General features: G+C 36.0%; 1 protein-coding gene across 4 annotated transcripts in view; it reads left to right on the forward strand.

Annotated features, from left to right (window-relative positions):
• The window catches only part of LOC132112450 (neuronal PAS domain-containing protein 3), a 312773-nt gene that overhangs the window by 65935 nt on the left and 225216 nt on the right, over nucleotides 1-21622 (forward strand). For 3 of the 4 annotated variants that reach the window (XM_059519926.1, XM_059519927.1, XM_059519928.1), the window contains exon 2: nucleotides 491-589. The exons of the other annotated variant lie outside the window; for it this stretch is intronic. In XM_059519926.1, the coding sequence (XP_059375909.1) occupies nucleotides 491-589 (99 nt within the window). The remainder of the gene's footprint in view (nucleotides 1-490; nucleotides 590-21622) is intronic. 4 annotated transcript variants of the gene reach the window in all.

Consider the following 21622-nt stretch of genomic DNA (forward strand, 5'->3'; position numbering starts at 1 on the left):
AAAAGTTATTATTATAAAAGTTATATCTATCTATCTATCTATCTATCTATCTATCTATCTATCTATCTATCTATCTATCTATCTATCTATCTATCTATCTATCTATCTATCTATCTATCTATCTATCTATCTATCTATTGTTCTTTCTATCGTTCTGTCCATTGATCTATCTATAGTTCTTTCGTTCTATCTATCTATTCTTCTATCCTTGTGTCTATTGTTCTTTCTATCTTTCTGTCTGTTGTTCTATCTGTTGTTCTATTGTTGTTTCATTCTGTCTATCATTCTTACTATCTATCGTTCTATCCTTTGTTTTGCCTGTCGTTCTATTGTTCTGTCTTATATTTCAGATTATCAGGTATATGCAATTGTCTTCAAAATGTTTGCCTCATTGAAGTTGTACTCCTAATCTGTGTGAATTCTGGGTCATTCTGGGTGCTGATGTTTCCCTCATTACGGCCGTTAAGAGCTCTTCCACGTTTCTCCACAGCGAGCCATACTGGGAGAGGTCTGCTAATGCAAGCTCCTGCTCCGCCACTAGGCCCAAGACACTCCACCTTGGAGGGCAACAACATACCTCATCACCATGGTAATCCATCCCTTCTACCACATCTCTCAGTCCAGCTGGAGCCAATAGAATTCACAGATCATCTGCACATACACCAGACATTTCAACAGCACTTCAGCCTCACACACACTGTCACAGACAAATAACATTTGTATTGTACAGTGTAGATGATACAGATTTAGTGATTTATAGCTTCCTCCCAAAGTTTTTTATTAACACTGGCCTTGATCCATCTTAGAATTTTTTTTTTGTGTGTATCTTAACCATGGTCACTTTAGTTTCTTCCAGAATGCTGGTATAGGTAGAACTACTAATGTAAAAGGTGTGCTGCATTCATGTAATGTCAAAAATACAGTTATTTCAGTTTCACAAGCAGTTCATCTTTGTTAAACACATACTTTGGAAATGCAGAATTAATGTAATGTAAATAGACAATAACATTAAAATATTTTGGGTTCAGTAAACAGTTTTTAAATGTGTTTATTTTCTCGAAATATTACAATTTTAAAATGTTTTTCTAATATAATATATTTTTAAATGTATTTAATTTCTGTGATGGTGTAGCTGAATTTTGATAAGAAATCAGAAATCATTAAAATATGCTGAAATGCTCTTTATGTAGCATTCCTTATTAATAGGGATGCACGATATTATCAGACTGATATCGGAATGGGCCAATAATGGCTTTAAATGTAAATAATATATGAAAAATTATGCCGATATGTCTTGCCGACATATTGAAAACGTTAACTCACATGTGTTCAGGGTGTGCTAGTGATTAGATAATGTCAGTAGGGTGGCTCATTATTGAAGCAAAGTTTTGTCTGAATGATGATTAGAGTCACTCTTTTGGATCACTTCATTTAATCTGTGAAAGCATGTACAGAATGAGGTGTTTGGTGTATGATATAATAAATAGTAATTGCATGTGCAGTGGCAGCGTTGACATCCTCCCCCAGGTCTCCAATTTTATATATACTGATTTATTCATAAATGTGTAATATGTTTTATTTTTTTAAACAAATCATAAGCTCTAAAATATTTTCTGAATTTGTACAACTCTTTTACTTTAGACCATCTACAAATGTTAAATCTTAAAATAAAATGTTAGGGTTAACACTGCATCTTTCTGGGGGGAAAATGCAATGGTTGATATATAGTTTATTTATAGTTATTTTCAAAGCTTCAGTGCGCTGTCAAAAAACTTTCATTATTGTTGATTTAATTCTAACAAATAAGTTCTTGTTAAAAACTAACCATAATTAGAAATATTTTGCTTATAATTTCTGCACAGGAGAGACTTGATGTTATTTCCAAATAAAGGGAAATATATCGGTATCAGCCAGATAAGTTGAAAAATATCGGCATATCGGATATCTGCAAAAATCCAATATCATGCATTCCTACTTATTAATATCAATGTTGAACAGTTCTGCAGCTTAATATCTTTGTGTAAACTGATAATGTTTTCAAGATTATTTAAGAATATAAATTTCAAAAGAACAGCATTTATTTAAAAATGTATTAATATTTTGCAATGTAATTGTCTTCGTTGTCATTTTTTACCCATTTAATGTTTTAATATAGTCACTGTTATCTTTGTCTTCAATCTACATTCTTCAATGATTTGCATGAGAATATAGATGTACATTTATTAAGTAAATTTATAAGCATTTGCTGTCGTCACCAACAAATAATATGGATCCATTTCAGCCTTTATGCACATTAGAAACCAATCATTTCAAAGGAATGAACAGCTTGTAATTCAGACGCAACATGAACGCTGCATTGATATCAGCCAGCACTGTCACCAAAAAAGAAATGAACCAACAGAACATTCTAAAAATAAAGGTTCTTTATTGGCATTGATGGTTCCATTAAGAAGCTTTAAAATCTTTCCAGTCCAAAAAAGGTTTGTTATAGTGAAGAAAAAAATCTGATTATACAAATGTTTTTCCACTCTAACACACACACACATACACACACAAAAATGGTTCTTTTAAGAACTGTTCACTTGAAAGGTTCTTTGGGGTACCAAAAAAGGTCCTTCGATGGCACCGCTGCAGAACTTTTGGAACCTTAATTTTGTGAAAATATTCTGTTAATAAATAATAAAGTGAAATATTCTGGATCTTCTTAGACTACCTCAAGGAGACACCAGATTTATTTATGATTATTTTACAGAAGCTACAGTAGCTCTTTTGACGGAAACTGTGGTTACTTACCATGGTTAGCTTTTGTTAGGTGTCCACTCACTTCTTTCCCCAGTCACCAGCCTAAAAATGTATATTATTCTTGAAGATTTTTATTCTTCATTGCTTTTTTTTTCATTCGAGGTAGAATTACATATTTGACTGTCTTTCAAGGATTTTCAAGGGACATAAATGTCTTATTTTACAGTAGCTGCAGTAACGGTTTTGTCAGAAACTGTCAACATAGAGTCTTTTCTCTGTCTTTTCCCCCAACTATCATTCTAGAAATGAAAAATGAACACTTTTAGATTTTTCCTCTTGCATGTATGTTTTCTTTTTAAATCATCTGAGGTAGAATTACATCTTTGGTGTTTCTTTAATTCAGTGAGCAACCCCAAGTGAGTATTTCGCCCTCACAAAGACATTCTTAATTGATCAAAAACAAGTATTATTCTGAGCCGCGGCAGCTCAAATAAATTATGCAACAGAAATCCAATACGTAATAGGCTTAGCAAGACGAGCCGTATTGCTTATAGCTCTGATAAACGATGCCCCTTTCCAGAAGTGCCCTTCATTGTGCCCCTCGCTGATTTCCAACCTCTGAAGATGGAACAAGGCATCGTGGGAAGTGAAGTTTCACGTATTCCTCCGAGACCTGGCATGCTGGAAGTTTCCAGAGATCTCTTTGTAGTGTACAGAAATGCATTTGAGAAATATGCAGCGCTGATTATATGCAGGCGGCGCTTGATGGATTGGTAAGGAACGGAGGCACGGGGGCTCTGGGATTACTGTCACACTGACTAAAGAGGATTTATTTATCACATTCACAAAAAGCCTCTTCTAATAGCTCATCATGGGGTGTATTTAGAACTATTAGTACAACCACCCTTGGCTTCTGATACACTACCTGCCAGTGCGCATAACAGCAGATCTGCCTCTTTTGTCATAAGTGCTTCCTCTATTTTTAGGTCTCTTTTTTTGCACACCGGCATTCTGTTCACGCTTTGACACTTTAGGTATGGCGTAAAGCCACTAAACAGATTTTCACCTTTTTATTCCTCTCTGAAAGCGTTCCAGCGAACAAAAGCACAATGCCAACACCATCACCACGCCAACATACTGGCATTAGATGCCCTCGCTGTCCATTAAAGAGGCACATGCTTCAAAAGCCAGGAAATTATTTAAATGGACCATATTCTACTTTTGTTGTGGTTTATTTTTTCCCTGAGAAGGCCACTTATAGTATTAGTCAAGGTTTCTTGCACCCGAAACAGTCCAAATGTAGTTTCCTGCTATTTCCCCCCTCGGTGACCTTTAGTATTAAAGAGATAAGAAATTAAAATTTCTATGTTGTTCCAAAATCATATTCTGTTATTTTTTTTATTATAATGGAACATAAAAGTAGATTTTCTCAAGGTCATACAAAAAGACAGAAAAAGAGTCAATAGTATGTTTGGCTATATTGCAAGTCTTCTGTAGTCATGTGATAGCTTTGTGTGAAGACAGACAGAAATATTTTTTACAATTTACAAATGTAGTTATTTAGTTTTCTCTGCTGCAGCTGTCAAATGTCATTTTCCTGCAAACTGGCATATCATTTTTTTGGCTCAGGAACCAATGGGGCTTGACATCAAACATCAAACCTGTATCTTAACCAATACATTTAGCTAAAATACAGGTTTGTTCCTCACTCAAAGTTAATGTTTGGCTTAGGAGACTTGGAATTAAGGACCACTTTTTTCTTTTTTGTAAGCTTGCCATTTCAGAGTATTGTTTTATATGTAAATGACCTCAGTTATGATTTCCTGTGGCATATTTAAAACTGCCATTCATCTTAACGTGTCGGGTTACTGAATACTAAATAAATGTTGATACATACACTACTGTTCAAAAGTTTAGGGCCCTGTAATACACCCGGTGCAATGCGATGCAAGGCGCAGTGCAATTGTGTTTGCTATTTTCAGTCCGGCGCTGTACGCATTTTCCCGTCCAGTGCCACATTGTTTAATTAGCAAATGCATTTGCACTCAATTTTTCACCCATGGGCGTGCTGGTCTAAAAAAGAGGTGTGTTCATTTTAAGGAGCTGAAAATAGACTGCGCCATAGACCAACTCAAACCTGGTCTAAAGTCTGGCGCAATGTTTTTTTCTTTGTTTTTTCGTGCCAACCGTTTTTCCGTCATTAAAATAGCAAAAGTGGATTTGGAGATGCCCTGAGTGCACCTGCGCCGTGCGCTTTACACTTTGCATTTAGATGGTTAAAATAGGTCCCTTAGAGTTAAATTATGCTTAATAAGGCTGCATGTATTTGATCAGAAAAACAGTAATATTGTAAAATATTTTTACAATTTTTCTATTGGAACATATTTTAAAATGTAATTTATTTCTGTGACAGAAAGCTGAATTTACAGCAGCCATTATTTCAGTCTTCAGTGTCACCTGATCCTTTAGAACTCATTCTAATATGCATATATAATCAAAACATTTTTTATGATACTTTTTAGTCACAAGTGATGGTGTACTGTATAATTGAAGCAGTGGCTGTCTGGTTTGGTCACTGTGAGGTGTGCTTATGTATCTCAGGTTGATGAGTCTGCTGGTGAATTCCAGCAGGGTTATTTAGTTTAAGTGCTGTTTGATCCGAGAACGCTGGACAGACTGAAATTGAGATAAATGGCTGTGTGGAAAGGGACGGCCACCTCTCTTCCCAGCATGAGGCCTTTGAGGGGCCGCAGTGGGGCCAAGGGTCTGCCGCACACCTGTCTCTCCTCGTTACAGAGTCCAGCGCTCACAGAGATACCAGCTCTCCTCTATCAAGGGTTATTGGGACCTTTGGCCCCATAAACAGCAAGACATGCCCAGCGATTGAGTCGTGCACATCCATTACATGTACATACATGCGCACATTATATATTCCATCCAGCCCTGTTTCTCCTCCAACACCTGATTGGACCAAATTCAGATTGGATTCGACTAAACAGTTGGAACGGAGCATTGGAATAGCTCTGGTGAAACGTCAGATAGAGTTGAAGTGTGTGAATGCCAAAGATTAGATGCATTGGCTCGGTTGTAAAGTCATCTAATCATCTGAAGAAACTCTTTCATTGCCAGAAGGGATTCCCTTGTGTTGGAGAATAATGTGTTCTTAAAGTCAACATGAAAATTTTGATGAATTTTAGAGTAAAACCAGATGATCTGGAATTGATCAGACTGTGAAAAGTGGCCATGATTATACTAGAAAAGAGTCTATTTTTGCAGTAGATGATACCAGGAAACCAGGATGTTGAATGGTACAGTACGTGGAGGCTGAAGGTCAAGATCACTCTCAAGAGCCTCTCAGTATGTCTCAATGGTAGTGTTGCTTTTTCAGATGTATCATTTGCTATGACTGCTGCAGCCATTAAATATTTAATTACTGTTTTAACTACTGACAAGAGTTTAGAAAGGCTGCATTAATAAATGGCTATTTACCTATTGGCTATCATAATTTTCTCCACCTGTGAAGTCTTGGTTCACATTTTGAAAATGATTACATTTTGATAAAAATTTTAATGGCAAATCTTTTAAAGAACCTTTTTTCCAATATAGAACAGTTTCATAGATGTTAAAGTTTCTTCATGGAGCCATACATTTTTTTTAACTCATGTTGACTTTAAAACCCCATTGAAAGCAGAATTTTGTGGCTTTCCGTCTATGTCTGTTAGTTTTGAGGTCATTTGTATGCTAGTATACTGCTTTTTTTGAATTGTGAGAGATGAGAGATTCATAAACAGATGGCTGTTCTTACGCATCTGACATTAAATTAATTGCTTTAATTGAGTTAATTGAGTGTTTTCTTCAAGTAATGCTTTATAACATTCCCAAATAATCATTCTCTCTCCGTCCCATAATGTGGATTTTTTTTGTAATGTGGCATATGCCACATATTAGCTTTGTGCTGACATTGGAATACTAACATTTTGCAATTGACCAAGTTAGGATGAAGATACTAATAGAAAGTACCTACCTGAAGCGATTCAATATAACAGCTAAAATGGTCAGGTATAAATACATTTTCTGCTGTATTTTAGGACACAGTTAAAGCTAGTGCATCTGAATGAGCCTTCATTAACAGTCCTCATGCACAGCTTTTTAATGGCTTGCTGGCTGTGATACAGAATTTGCTAATAAGTGAGCTAAATGAGGCTGTTTATCAAAAAAAAGAAAAGTTGCATCAAATCTGACACTCGAGTTTTGATTGCTCAAGTCAACAACAACAACAACAATATATATAAATATATATATATATATATATATATATATATATATATATATATATATATATATATATCATGGTCTGATAAAGCTGTAGCTGTTTACAGAGTGACATTTGATGGATGAAGTAGGTCAGACTGAATCGGCCTTTGTTTGTATGCAGGAAATTACTTTGTTGTGTCATGTTTGGGTCATCATCTTATAAAAACAAATACGGAAATTCATTTAGAAATTGTATAGCTAAGCAGATTTTTGCATTTTCTGAAAAGAATTTGAGTGTGTTAGTGGTTGCCAGGTGTTCTGAGTTTTAGCACTGTTTTTTAGTATTCAAATAAGTTTGTTGTGTCATATTTGGGTCATCAACATATATAAAAACAAATACATCCAAATGGGAATTCACTTTTTCAGAGATTATTGGTGCAAAATTTAGTGTTAAAGTGGTTCCAGATGTTCTGAGCAGTTTTAGTGATTTTTTTTTTATGTATTCATAGATAATTCTAGATATTGCTTCCTCTTAATATGTAAACAGTTTTTTTCCTGTTTGGTTGATTGTAAACTAAAACTTTTAAGTCTCATTAAGCATTATTTGAAGTATCATTCAAATACCACTCATTTGTACCAGTACTAGTCTTAAGCGGTAGATACTACAGGAAAGTGTTTTGTCTTATTTGGGTGATCAATGTATAAAAGACATGGACATTATTTTAGAAACTGTATACCAAGTCATTTTTGCATTTTGTGATGAAAATTTCAGTGGTTGCCTGATGTTCTGAGTAGTTTAAGTGCACTTTTTATGTATCCTTTGATCATTCTTTTATCAAAATAATATTGCTCATGTTCATATTAATATGTATGGTTTTTTCCCCATGTAATTGATTGTGAACTGAAAATGTTATGTTTCAATAAGCATGAAGTATTATTCTTATACCACTAATTTTTACCGGTACTAGTCTTAAGTGGCAGTTCCTACAGGAGATTGGTCAACATGTAAAAAACAAGGAAATGAATTTAGAAATTGTATAGCTAAGTTTTTGCATTATCTGAGGAAAATGTGAGTGGTAAATTAAACTCTAATTTCTATATAATAATTATTTTTTTTTTGAGTTTTAGAGCTTTGTTTCAATCCTGACCAGCGGCAGAAAGTTCCTGTTGTATGGGGCATAAATGAAGCTATCCATTAGAGAGAGCGAGAGAGTCTCCTGTGGAGCGCTGGTTAATATAATGTGTGGCAGGTTGCCTGCTTTGCCTGAGGAAGATCTGTAGGCCATGACAGCTCAGAAAAGGCATAAATCCTCCTCCTCTCTCTTATCTCCAGCCACATTTAGTTGCCATGGGGATTTTATTTATGCAGCTGGAAACTTCCATACTTCAGGTGAGATGCAAACATTTCAGCTGCTGGCTTTCTGACGGCCCCACCACCGCAGCTGCGGCTACATTTCATGCTTAAATACATGACAGAAAGACGTCTGTACCTGCCGCCAAGGTCTGAAGACCTGTCTGTTGTAACTGAGGGGAGGTAAAAGTGCCTGCTTATTGTGTCTAGAAGTGGATATAACACGGTCAGTTGAAGTATTTTTGTGATGATGCTGTCCAGAGCGATTTGTGAGGTGTTTTATAGTGCAAACGCACTAAAGATTGAGGGATTTAAAGGACCAGAGAAGGAGAGTTGAAAACAACATGGAATTAAAATGAACCCTGTGTACTTTTCTTTTATTTATATCACTATTTATCAATATAAAAGAAAAAGTGAATGGTGCTGTATCTGGATGCTAATATTTTATTTATATACGTTTATTTAAAATTGTCCTATTTTTTCCCCTCTTTAAAATTTTTGGCCATTTTTATTGTTCTCCAAAACTACTGCTGGACAATTAAAAAGAGCAAACCAATAAACAAATATAATGTTACTATATCTAATTAATTATACAGAATCTTGAATCATATAGAATTACTAAATAAATAGTTTGTTGTTAAAAATAATGGTTATTGAGAAGAAATAATAGATATGATTTCAGGTCACATCTTGATATTTATTTCTGTATTTATTAGCAAGTTTTATTGTTCGCCAGTCAAAAACCTGTCTGTAGGACAATAAAAATGGCACACAGATAAAGCAAATAAAGGACAAATAAATAAATTAGGCTTTTTTTATTGTTCACCAAATACTTGACTGTTGGACAATAAAAAGGCTGAATGAATCAACGAATGATCACTTAGAAATTAATTTTTTATATTCAGTAACAGTGATTGATCAAATCAGAGCCCAATACATCGATTTCTAAAATGACGTGCTGTCCAGTATTATTTCCCAAAAATGTTCTGTTTTACTCATAACTACATCACTTTATGAAAGTCAAATGCATATTCAATTTCATGTTGACATTTTGAGGAATAATGTTTAGAAACAGTGCGAAGGTGTGAATGTGTTCGGACTCTAGAATTCAAGCTCGCTCTTCATTTGGACAGATCATGATGTTTAGGCTTGATTTTGCACTGAGCTGTTAACCACGCAGAAGGCCGTGTGAGTATTTCACAGGCTTCTTTATAAGCCTCCCAGCTGTGTACCGGACTCAGTCACTTAACCCCTATCTGAGGAGGCAGCGTTAGCATTAGCCAAATGGACACGGCACAATAACAGCGTGGTGCTAACAGCGCACTCTTGTGCTGGCCTAACGTGCTAATGGGCTTGAATATGGATCACATTAGCTGGAAATGTCAGCAACTTTAAGACAGGTTGTTAAGTACATTTATATTGATTTGTGATGGCTGTATTTATTACATTAGTTCAGGTTTGGGAGTACATTTTTATTTAAGGCTTTTATTCATAGGTATATGAGCGAGGTGATGAGAAACTGTGGGTGTACAGTAAGTAGGGGAAGGCTCATTCTTATACAACCCGAATTCCGGAAAAGTTGGGACGTTTTTTAAATTTTAATAAAATGAAAACTAAAGGAATTTCAAATCACATGAGCCAATATTTTATTCACAATAGAACATAGATAACATAGCAAATGTTTAAACTGAGAAATTTTACACTTTTATCCACTTAATTAGCTCATTTAAAATTTAATGCCTGCTACAGGTCTCAAAAAAGTTGGCACGGGGGCAACAAATGGCTAAAAAAGCAAGCAGTTTTGAAAAGATTCAGCTGGGAGAACATCTAGTGATTAATTGAGTTAATTGATATCAGGTCTGTAACATGATTAGCTATAAAAGCTTTGTCTTAGAGAAGCAGAGTCTCTCAGAAGTAAAGATGGGCAGAGGCTCTCCAATCTGTGAAAGACTGCGTAAAAAAATTGAGGAAAACTTTAAAAACAATGTTCCTCAACGTCAAATTGCAAAGGCTTTGCAAATCTCATCATCTACAGTGCATAAAATCATCAGAAGATTCAGAGAAACTGGAGAAATCTCTGTGCGTAAGGGACAAGGTCAGAGACCTTTATTGGATGCCCGTGGTCTTCGGGCTCTCAGACGACACTGCATCACTCATCGGCATGATTGTGTCAATGACATTACTAAATGGGCCCAGGAATACTTTCAGAAACCACTGTCGGTAAACACAATCCGCCGTGCCATCAGCAGATGCCAACTAAAGCTCTATCATGCAAAAAGGAAGCCATATGTGAACATGGTCCAGAAGCGCCGTCGTGTCCTGTGGGCCAAGGCTCATTTAAAATGGACTATTTCAAAGTGGAATAGTGTTTTATGGTCAGACGAGTCCAAATTTGACATTCTTGTTGGAAATCACGGACGCCGTGTCCTCCGGGCTAAAGAGGAGGGAGACCTTCCAGCATGTTATCAGCGTTCAGTTCAAAAGCCAGCATCTCTGATGGTATGGGGGTGCATAAGTGCATACGGTATGGGCAGCTTGCATGTTTTGGAAGGCTCTGTGAATGCTGAAAGGTATATAAAGGTTTTAGAGCAACATATGCTTCCCTCCAAACAACGTCTATTTCAGGGAAGGCCTTGTTTATTTCAGCAGGACAATGCAAAACCACATACTGCAGCTATAACAACAGCATGGCTTCGTCGTAGAAGAGTCCGGGTGCTAACCTGGCCTGCCTGCAGTCCAGATCTTTCACCTATAGAGAACATTTGGCGCATCATTAAACGAAAAATACGTCAAAGACGACCACGAACTCTTCAGCAGCTGGAAATCTATATAAGGCAAGAATGGGACCAAATTCCAACAGCAAAACTCCAGCAACTCATAGCCTCAATGCCCAGACGTCTTCAAACTGTTTTGAAAAGAAAAGGAGATGCTACACCATGGTAAACATGCCCCGTCCCAACTATTTTGAGACCTGTAGCAGAAATCAAAATTGAAATGAGCTCATTTTGTGCATAAAATTGTAAACTTTCTCCGTTTAAACATTTGCTATGTTATCTATGTTCTATTGTGAATAAAATATTGGCTCATGTGATTTGAAATTCTTTTAGTTTTCATTTTTTTTTAATTTAGAAAACGTCCCAACTTTTCCGGAATTCGGGTTGTAGTATAACTTAACTGTTTAAAAAATAGCACACGGAAAACAAACAGGATGGGAATTAAGATCTAAAGATAGAGGCACAGTAGAGTTAGTCAATATTTTTAACCATTTGATTATTATTTTATGTTATCTGGTTTTTATAAAAGAGGATGTTTGCTAAAATGCTTTAGAGCTGGGGTTTTTGTCGTTTTTGACTCAAAGACCTACATTGTCCAACACAATGCTGCCTGTTTTCAGTGTTTTTGTTTGCAGAAACAGATTAATTGAAAGAGATTGAAACAATTGATTTTGTGATTCTAAAGATTAAAGATTGTGATTTTGTTTGTTTTTCAAGAAAAATTATAGATATTGAGTGGGAAAAATGATTTCAGTTTGCATCTTGATTTTTGGTAAAGCACAACATTTATGAACGTTTTTATAAAAGACTAACAGTTTGGAAAATGGAAAGGCTCTTCAGTTTGACATTCATTTAAATCAGTATTCTGATCTGGTATATTTATTATTAAATGACCAGTTTTGTCATATAAGAAGTATATCATAGCACCAAGGATCATGACAAAATTGGCAGCATATTTTATTTAATTTTAATCACCCACATTCACTTACTCTTGGAATTGTGTTAAATAAACTATAATGATGAAGGCATGAGAAAAATGTAGTGTATAGTAGAAATAATCTGGGAGTTATATCAGGAAATCACATGAATTGTATTCAGAGTTTCAGAGATAAGTGTACTTGCTCCAATGTGTTGTTTTTCTTTTATTAACCTTGTTTAAGTGAAGACATTGAGGGCAGGTGGTGTTGAAAAGGTGTGCACTAGTTCGGTGCGATATGTTTTGAACATTGCATGAGCGTACTTGCAGTATATATTACTTTGTTGCGAGGTTTTCTGTTTGATGTTTTTTTTCTTCTCTTTTTCAGACCTACTTTTCTGTTTTTTTTACCCAGATTCTTCTTTTTTAAAGGTGCCTAGCATTCAATTATTTAACTGCTTTCTTATCATTTTTTCATCTACCTGTTTCTTTGTCTCTGCGCATGTGTAAATAATGAATGTTATAGATTTCCCAGAGAGGAGAGGAAGGTGGTAGAGGAGTACAGGGGAGGTGCAGGAGGTGGATGGATGTTGCTTGTTTTCGCTCAGTGTATTTGAACAGCAGGACTTTGCTGAGGAACCTTGACCTTGTCTGCACTCTGTCTACCTTGCTCTCCGCTATCTCCTTGGGATCCAGGTGACAGGTTTCTGAAGTGCAGGTTGGCCACTAATGCAGATGTTGAGTGGAAAAAGGAAAAGGGTTTTTTCATCCTACCTATGCCCTTCCTACGCAACTCTGTATATCACGGTCCAGTGACACAAGCATTAATGAAGACGGGATCTTTCAAGTCTTGAAGAAGGAAGGCCCGGTGTGAGATTTCTGAATTTTAATGCACACACTTTGCTTGTTGTTATGTTAAATTTATAAGCCATTTCCACTTTTTTTATTTCTTAAATTCTGAATATCAAAGCACAGCATTGCATAAAGCGATGCATTCATTAAAATATAAGTGCGTGTTTGAAATTGCCCTATCTTTTTGTTACGCTCTGCAAATTTGGTCAGAATACACAGTTGCTGCAACACAAATTCTAGATTTTTTTATTTTTTGGTTTGCCTTCAGATTTCTGTGAAGCAGAAATCAATTGGTTCCACTGTGCATATTTGGGATTTGGAACAGAGAGCGTGTGGTTAGGTAGAAACGCGCCTCATCTGAGACAGAAACACTTATCAGGACGAGCAGAGTCTCAAGACCCGCTGTGCTCAAACTTCCCTCCTGAGCCAGATTTCTGCGGACAAACAAACACGACAAAATACTCCACAAGGATTTCATCTCTTGCTTTTTTATTCTTGTTAGTGAACCTAGCAGGGGCTGTAAACACAAAGCAACCCGGTGCATGTTTAGCCCAACAGGAGATGTTTTTGATTTTGCTGGATATGTGATTGAACCTGAACAGATTTTGTGGCCTTTGGCCTTGTGAAGGCTGGGAATTCACTGTACTGTGGTTAAGGTGAATTGCATTGCTTTGCTGTGCTGAAACAAACAGCTTAAACTAGCCTTAGGTGGTTAGTTAGACTCCCAGTTGGTCAGACCCATTTGTTTTGATGATTTTATATGGGTTTTAGCCACTTGTTAGTTTGTCAAATTAGGTTGTTGACTAGCTAAACCAGCTTAGACTGGTTTGAGATGTTTTAAGCAGGGTGCAAATGCTTAAACACTTAAATGTAATTGTGACGGGTGCATGTAGTAGCTATATTTAGCATTTAGCATAGCATACATGACACAGCTGGGTTCTCTTAAATTTTGTCCAAACATTGAATGTGTAAAACTTTCTTTGGTTTTCTTTTCATATGAAGAAGGAAATAATATTGTTAGGAGTAGCATTTAGCATTGTATAGCACGTTTAGCATTTTAGTTTAGCATACATACACCATTTGGTCATAAATTTGGTTTAAAACAGTGAGTGTATAAAACTCTTTTGTTATCTTATATGTGGTTATCTTTTTTATCTTTTCATATGAGGAAAGAAATATTTTTGATAAGGGTAGCATTTAGCATTTTATAGCACGTTTACCATTTTGTCTTCGCGTACACGACAAGATACACCATTTGATCATTTTATATGAGGAAGGAAATATTATATGGATAACATTTAGCGTTGTATAACACTTTATATTTAAATTACCATTTAGCTTAGCACACATATATTCGAAACACCATTTTATCATAAATTTGGTTCAAATCATTGAGTGTATAAAACTTTTTTCACCTTATGTGGTTATCTTTTCATATGACAAAGGAAATATTGTTAGTGTTAGCCTTTAGCATTGTATAGCTTAGAATTTTAGCTTAGTTTACATGAATTTACACTGTTTCTCATTGATTCATTTAAAAACATCAGTGTAACATTTATTTGTGTTATCTTGTGTGGAGTTTTTTCTTATGCAGGAGAAGATATATTATTGATAGATGTTTCTTTATCATCGTTGGGCATGCTTAGCATTTTAGCTTAGCATTTTCCATGACAAAAACTATAATCTTTATGCTTTAAGAATATACACACACCATATATTGTCGTAATCGCCTGTTAATTGGCTATATGTTCCACTAGACTGATTTTCCCCTCCCACTTAGCCGTCTTGAGAAACACACACAATTAATTTCTCCCCATCCAACACGAAGGAGGCCTGGAGAACTTTTAATTTAATGTTTTATTTTTCATTCGTTACAAAAATTAAGATCAAAGTCAAATTAAGTTCATCCAGGTCCATGTAATCTGTAATTTGGGAGCCTGGAGCAACAACACTCTTTGAGTGTGGTGTTGCAGCCGTCTTTAGATGTGGACGGCAGTAATTACCCAGCTGTTGCTGAGCTATGATTGACATGTGTATTTGGCACAGACCATGTGCACTATTCATGAGCCACATACCAGCGATAATTAAGTGATTCATATGCCTGTAAGCTTTTTCTAAAATATTAACAAGATAAGATTAAAAAGGCATGCAGTCGTCAGAGTGAGGCGGTTCTGACCGTGGCATTGGCTGTGAGTCTATTACCTGGAGGAACGCTCAGTTTGTGTGCTTTGCCTGTTGTTTTGTGAGATAAAGTAACTCCTGCTGCTGCATGGATACTTACCTCCGTGTAAAAATGAAAAAGCTAAGTTTTAGACGTTTATGTATTGCACCTTTGCTGGTGGAAGGGTTGCTTTGTATCTATCAGATATATGCTATTATTATCACTGCTATAGAGTGACAGAAAAATCCTTGTGCAGATTGTCATATTGCATTAGAGTCTGCTGTCTGACAACTATTTGCGGTACTTCGCCAAAACATGTGCAGGGTCTTACTGTGCATGATTCAGAAATGCATGCTATTATTAAGAGTAATTATCTTCATAATGTTTCTGTTCATAATTCTGTTCATAGTGTTCAAACCACCTGCTGTATAGGGACTTTTCATGATCCAGTCTATTTCTTGTTTTTCTTATTTCTCCTTGATCAGACAGAATATATATATATATTTTTTTTCGTTTTTACGTTATGAAACCAAAACTTTATATATATATATATATATATATATATATATATATTAATTTCATTTATTTATTTATTTTTTTATTTCATCAACAGAAAACAACAAAATAATTTCAGTCGATATATATTATCCGTTCATTTTATTGTTATTAAGTTAATATTGACTTCATGTAACAGCGAATCATAAGTCAGATTTTATAGATCTAGTAACCATGAGAATGGACATGGATGCCATTCACAGTAGCAGGACCGTCTCTTCTATGTCTGGTTTTTCTGTGGGTCGATGTCACACATTAAATCCATATAGGTATTGCTTATTACAGTGTGTTCTCCAAATGTCTGTGAATTAGCCCCAGATCACACTCTCTTTACACATACACAAACACACTCTCGCTCTCTCGGCATCCAGTTCCTCCCATCTTTCAGATGGAATCAGGGTGAGAGAGCTGTGTGAAGCTGGCAGCTCCTGACAGGTAGTCACCTTGCAGGTCTCGCTGCTTGTGTCATGAATAAACATGGCTGCTAGTGGCGTACTGCTTGGAAAAGTACACTGGCTCGGGTAATGGCCTCTCAAGCCGCGAGAGCGAGAGCCGCCGCTCCACTGCCATTACGGGCCGTGCCAAAGAGTCCCGACTTAGAAACATTCACGCCGGCGATGTTTATTAAAGCCAGCGAGTGCGCAGACACATGCAAACACACAAACAAACACATCGACTGTGTCCTGAGGTGGAGGCTCTGTATTTTCTGCCTGTCGTCAAACTGTTGCGCTGTCTTTACCGTGCATGAAAGAGCAAACAGAGCTTCTAGAGCTGTTATTAGATTAGCATGTGACATGCACTAGAGGAACACTGGACGTATAGAGTTTAGGCAGAGTAGATGACACACTTAATTTGACACAAACAGAAATGATGGATAAATGTATAGTCAGTTTTGTAAGCTGTACTGTCTGAAAGAGGAAGTGTGTCATTTTTTTTCAATGTAAAAATACTGTAATCTTAGGTTAATATGTAGATTTGGCATTTATAGGTCTGTTGTGCTTTCAAAACATGGATCTGTTTATTTGAACAGACCAACGTAGCTACATTAATTAGAATTTTGCAAATTGACATTGACTACATAGATTGGGTTTATCAGTTTTATTATATTCATTATTTGAGCAAATTCTGTTTGGTGACTATAGTGGTGCCGAAATTACACATTCCACCTTTCAAGTCGCAATGCAAACATTTTTTTTTTTTAGGCGAATATTAATGTGATTTTGAGGTTAATTATAAGAAAGGGGCAGGTTTTATGTGGACAAAATGATAGGACGCCATTTTACCAGATCAATTTATGACATTTTGAGGTCAAGGTCAAAATAGTAAAATTCACAAAAGATCAATTACATGCATTTACAAAAAAAATAGTATTCATTATGACAGCAAATTTGTATTTAATTTTAGTCAGTCTTTTGAAGAAAATGCCATTTAGTTTGTCATATTTTAGTCATTTGAATTTTTTAGTTTTCAGTCTAGTTTTAGATGACTACATAAAAGATTTTATTCAACTCTTATTGAAATCTAGTTTTAGTTGACTAAATAAAGATTCTATTCAACTCTTATTCAAGTCTACAGTAGGTTGAGTTTGTTGCATGTCAATGAGTAAATGTCAGATGCAATGAATCAGCATCTGCATTGATGGTAAGTTTGTTAAAATGAAGGAAAACTCACGTTACAACTAGCATTGTATTGTACAATTGCAATAGAAAATATATTACGATTTAACCTTTAGAAGTTCTATAAAAGAATAAAAAAAAGCAAAACATGGTTTAAGTGCATTTTTATTTGTTTTTGAAGTAGAGTTAAAAAATCTTGCTACATTTTATGTAGAAATGGTGCATCATAATGACATCATAATTACTACTTCCAAACTCGTAAATACAAACATCCAAGTAGGAAATTAGTGCAGCATTAGTTCTGATTGGATCTCTTCACAAATCATCCCTCCCAAACATTTTGTCTTATTTTTATTTGTTGACGAAAAGAAACATTGATTTTGTCATAGTTATTGTCATTCAGAACTGGTTTTTATTGAAAATGTAACTTTAAGATCCAAGTTTAGATGTAATTTTCAGTCTGTTTTCTGACAATATACTTATGAAAATGTGTTTTTTGTTGTTGTTGTTGTTGGATGAACAGACATGTGAAAACACTATGTTGACATTTGAACAGAATGTATTATATTAAAGTTGCAGTCTACTCTGATGTTAGAGCACACACACATACTGTTAATTTCTTGAGATAGTTTAATATAACATTGCAGAATATATTATATTTGTTTATTATTATTATTTAGGTTTTAATTGATATGTTTATATTCATTTGTAGTTTACTTAGCTCTACTCATTTCAAGAATATTAGATCTTAAAAACATTTGTTTTTTTTTAGATGTTTTTTTCTCCTGAGGTCTGTGTAGGTAGGTTTTGGGTGCGAAAGTGCCAGAAACTGGGTTAACGTTCTTTTATCAAACAGTAAAAAGTAATATACAGGAGAAGCTTTAAGAATATGCTAAATATTGTTGCTGCAATTTCTGCTGTAGAGTAGAAAAAGTAAATTATCCCCACCCTGACAGCATGAATTGATGTATATGAGATGTTGAATGCAGTCAGCTATGTCAAAATATTATTTTTCATGCACTGGCTGTTTGCTTTTGCTTTTGCGTTCGCATGGCTGTTTGGGGTGATGTAATTATCTGTCAATCTCAGTCAGTAAATCACTATGTAAACATGGGGAGTGGGGGCCAGAATGAGACAGAGGTTTGGCAAATCAGCTTTGGAATGAGGTGGACGCAGTGGGTCAGTCGTTTTTTATTCTCTAAATGAAAAGCTACTAAATATTGCATAAGCACCATTGCATTTGCTTCTAAATAAAAGCAGAAGTCTCCTGTTTATGTCTTTTTAAGTGTCTCTGGAGCAATATTCTTGAATTAAAAAGAGTTAAGCACCATCCACAAAGTTTATCCGACAAGCTAAAGTATTTTTTAACTAATCATCTGCCCGATTCTGTCCCGAGGCTATGCAAACCAATCTAATGCTCTCGATTCTGAGTGAGGACATTACCCAGCATTCTCGGAGGCCTACAGTAGAGGTGCTCTGAGCTCTAATTAAAAGTTAGAAATCGTCTCATTATGATGATGAAAGTGCAGAAGCAACTTTGGAGAAGCCCAAATGTGTCATCGTTGTGAGGTGGGTCGAAATCAAACCACTTATTTTTCCCCAGCAAATGAGTTACCTTGTCAGGCTGTTCACAGGCTCCCTAATGGCCGTATCCATTAGTGCAGTCTATCAGCACAGATACGTGGATTAATCATCCTTTCATTTGGGATGGAACATCATATGGACTGAAGAAAAGGTAGACTGCAGAAAAAAAATCGAGATTAATCAGCCAGTGTTTGGGCGATATCAGTCACAAGGCATTCAGCCACGTGGGCGGCTTCGAGGAACACTGCCAGTAATGTTGGGACATTTTCGTTCTTTTAATGATTTTTCCTTGGTTATATATTAACGAAAACATAAAATGGCCTTCCTGAAGTAGCTTGCATAATTACATATTTCTGAGAGAAAAGAATCACACTATTACTTCTCTAATAATTTAATTCACAGTTTAAACCTGGCAAAAAAAAAATGTTGAAAGGACTCATAGACATTCATTGAATGCCCTAGGATTTTCTTCCCCCTGAAAACATTATAATCCAGTTTTGATGAAAGATTATGAAAACAAGCAACTTGATTCCTACTTGGTTATCTACACTGCTGTGAAAAGTTTTTTGCCCTCTTCCTGTTTTTTCACATATTTTTCACATTTAAAAGATTCAGATCATCAAACTATTTTTAATATTACACAAAGATAATGCAAGTTAATACAAAATGCAGTTTTTAAATGATAATTTCATTTATTAAAAGTGCAGTTGGAGATCTTGGAAAATGCTAACATTAGCCTGATAGCACTGAAAGCAAACGTCCCACCCTCCCTGCAATCACGTCCAAAGCCACACCCCCTGAACGCATTTATGCTCACAGACCAGAATACCAGAGACAACATTACTACAATAGGCTACATCAGCGGTACCCAATTCCACCCCATGTTCCAAAATGAAGTAAACTCCTGCTCAGGAAGTAGCGAGAAATGAACATGGTGTAGGGATCATAGCGATCGGAACACAGTTCCTTCACGTAGTTCTCTGCTTACCAGTTGGTAATCTGAAATGGGTGTGTTACCTAAGCGAGACATGCAAAATATGTGCATGAGAACTGGAATTGGGAACCGATGGGCTACATCATGTGTCATTCGCAAGCGAGAAAACTTTAAAAGTGCTACAATACCAGGAAGGAAGACCAGGTTGTTGATGTTCATCTGCCATTCTAGCTTTGTCTGCACAGTGTGCGTGAACATGCAGATGTTGTATACAGGGTGCGCAGAGGTATCCAGAGACATACATTGACGGGTAGGTAGGAAAGCCATTTAAAAATGCTCGGACCAAGCGTTTTTATAGGACATAAATTTCCTGGTCCTACGCTTTCCACAGAATATATAAATACAGATAAATAAATTTAAACCACTTAACTCAATGATTGCTATAGGGATGTGAAGAGACTTTCAACCAGCATAAAAACAATGTTTCTGAAGACAATCACCTATTGCACCTTTAGGGGAAAAAAGCTGTCTAAACCTACCTGGCGTTACGTGAAAAAATAATTGCCCCCTCCTGTTAAATCAGAAAAGAACTGTGATTAAAAACATTATTTTATAAAGCCGAATTAAATTTCACTAGCCACAGCCAGGCCTGATTACCGCCAGACCTGTTGGATCAAGAAATCACTTAAATAGAACCTGTCTGACAAAGTGAAGCATGCTTAAAGAGCAACACATCATGCAAAGATCTAAAGAAATCTAAGAACAGATGAGAAACAAAATAGTTGACATGTTTTAGTCTGGAAAGGGTTGTAAAGCCATTTCTTAAGCTTTGGGACTCCAGTGAACCACAGTCAGAGCCATTATCCAAACAAAAATTGGAACGGATTGAACCTTTCCAGGAGTAGCCAGCCTACCAAACTTATTTCAAGAGTGCAACGACGACTCATTCAGGAGCTCATAAAAGAACCCAGAACAACATCTAAAGATCTGCAGGCATCACTTGCCCCAATTAGTTTTCCTGATTCAACAATAAGAAAGAGACTAAGCAAAAAATGGGTTCCAAAAAATATCTTGGTTTGCCCCAAGACTTTTGGACAAATATTCTTTGGACTGATGGGACAAAAGTTGAACTTTTTGGAAGGTGTGTGCCCCGTTACATCTGGCGTAAAACCAAGACAGCATTTCATAAAAAGAACATCATACCAACAGTCAAACATGGTGGAAGTGTGATGGTCTGGGGCTGCTATACAGCTTCAGGACTTGGATAACATGCCATAATTTATGGAATCATGAATTCTGCACTCTATCAGAAAATCCTGAAGGAGAATGTCCGGCTGTCAGTTTGTGACCTCAAGCTCAAGCGCACTAGGGTTATGCAGCAGGACGATGATCCCAAACACACCAGCAAGTCCACCTCTGAATGGCTCAAGAAAAACAAAATGAAGGTTTTGGAGTGGCCAAGTCAAAGTCCAGGCTTAAATGCTGTGGCATGACCTTAAAAAGTCAACTCATGCTCAAAAACCCTCCAATGTGCCTGAATCAAAACAATTCTGCAAAGTAGAGTGGGCCAATATTCCTCCACAGATGTGAAAGACTGGTTGCCAGTTATCGCAAATGCTTGATTGCAGTTACCAAAAGTGGCACAAGCAGTTCTTAGACTTAGGGGGGAATTACTTTTTCATGTTGTTCCAGGCAGGTTTGGACAGCTTTTTTCCCTTAATAAATGAAATAATTATTTCAAAACTGCATTTTGTATTTACTCGGGTTATCTTTGTTTAATATTAACATTTGTTTGATGATTTAAATCTTTTAAGTATGACAAATATGCAAAAAAAAAAAAATAAATAATAGAAACGGGACAAAAACCTTTTCACGGCACTGTA

The sequence above is a fragment of the Carassius carassius genome, chromosome 32, assembly GCF_963082965.1.
Source record: "Carassius carassius chromosome 32, fCarCar2.1, whole genome shotgun sequence".
In the NCBI taxonomy this organism is placed as follows: Eukaryota; Metazoa; Chordata; class Actinopteri; order Cypriniformes; family Cyprinidae; genus Carassius; species Carassius carassius.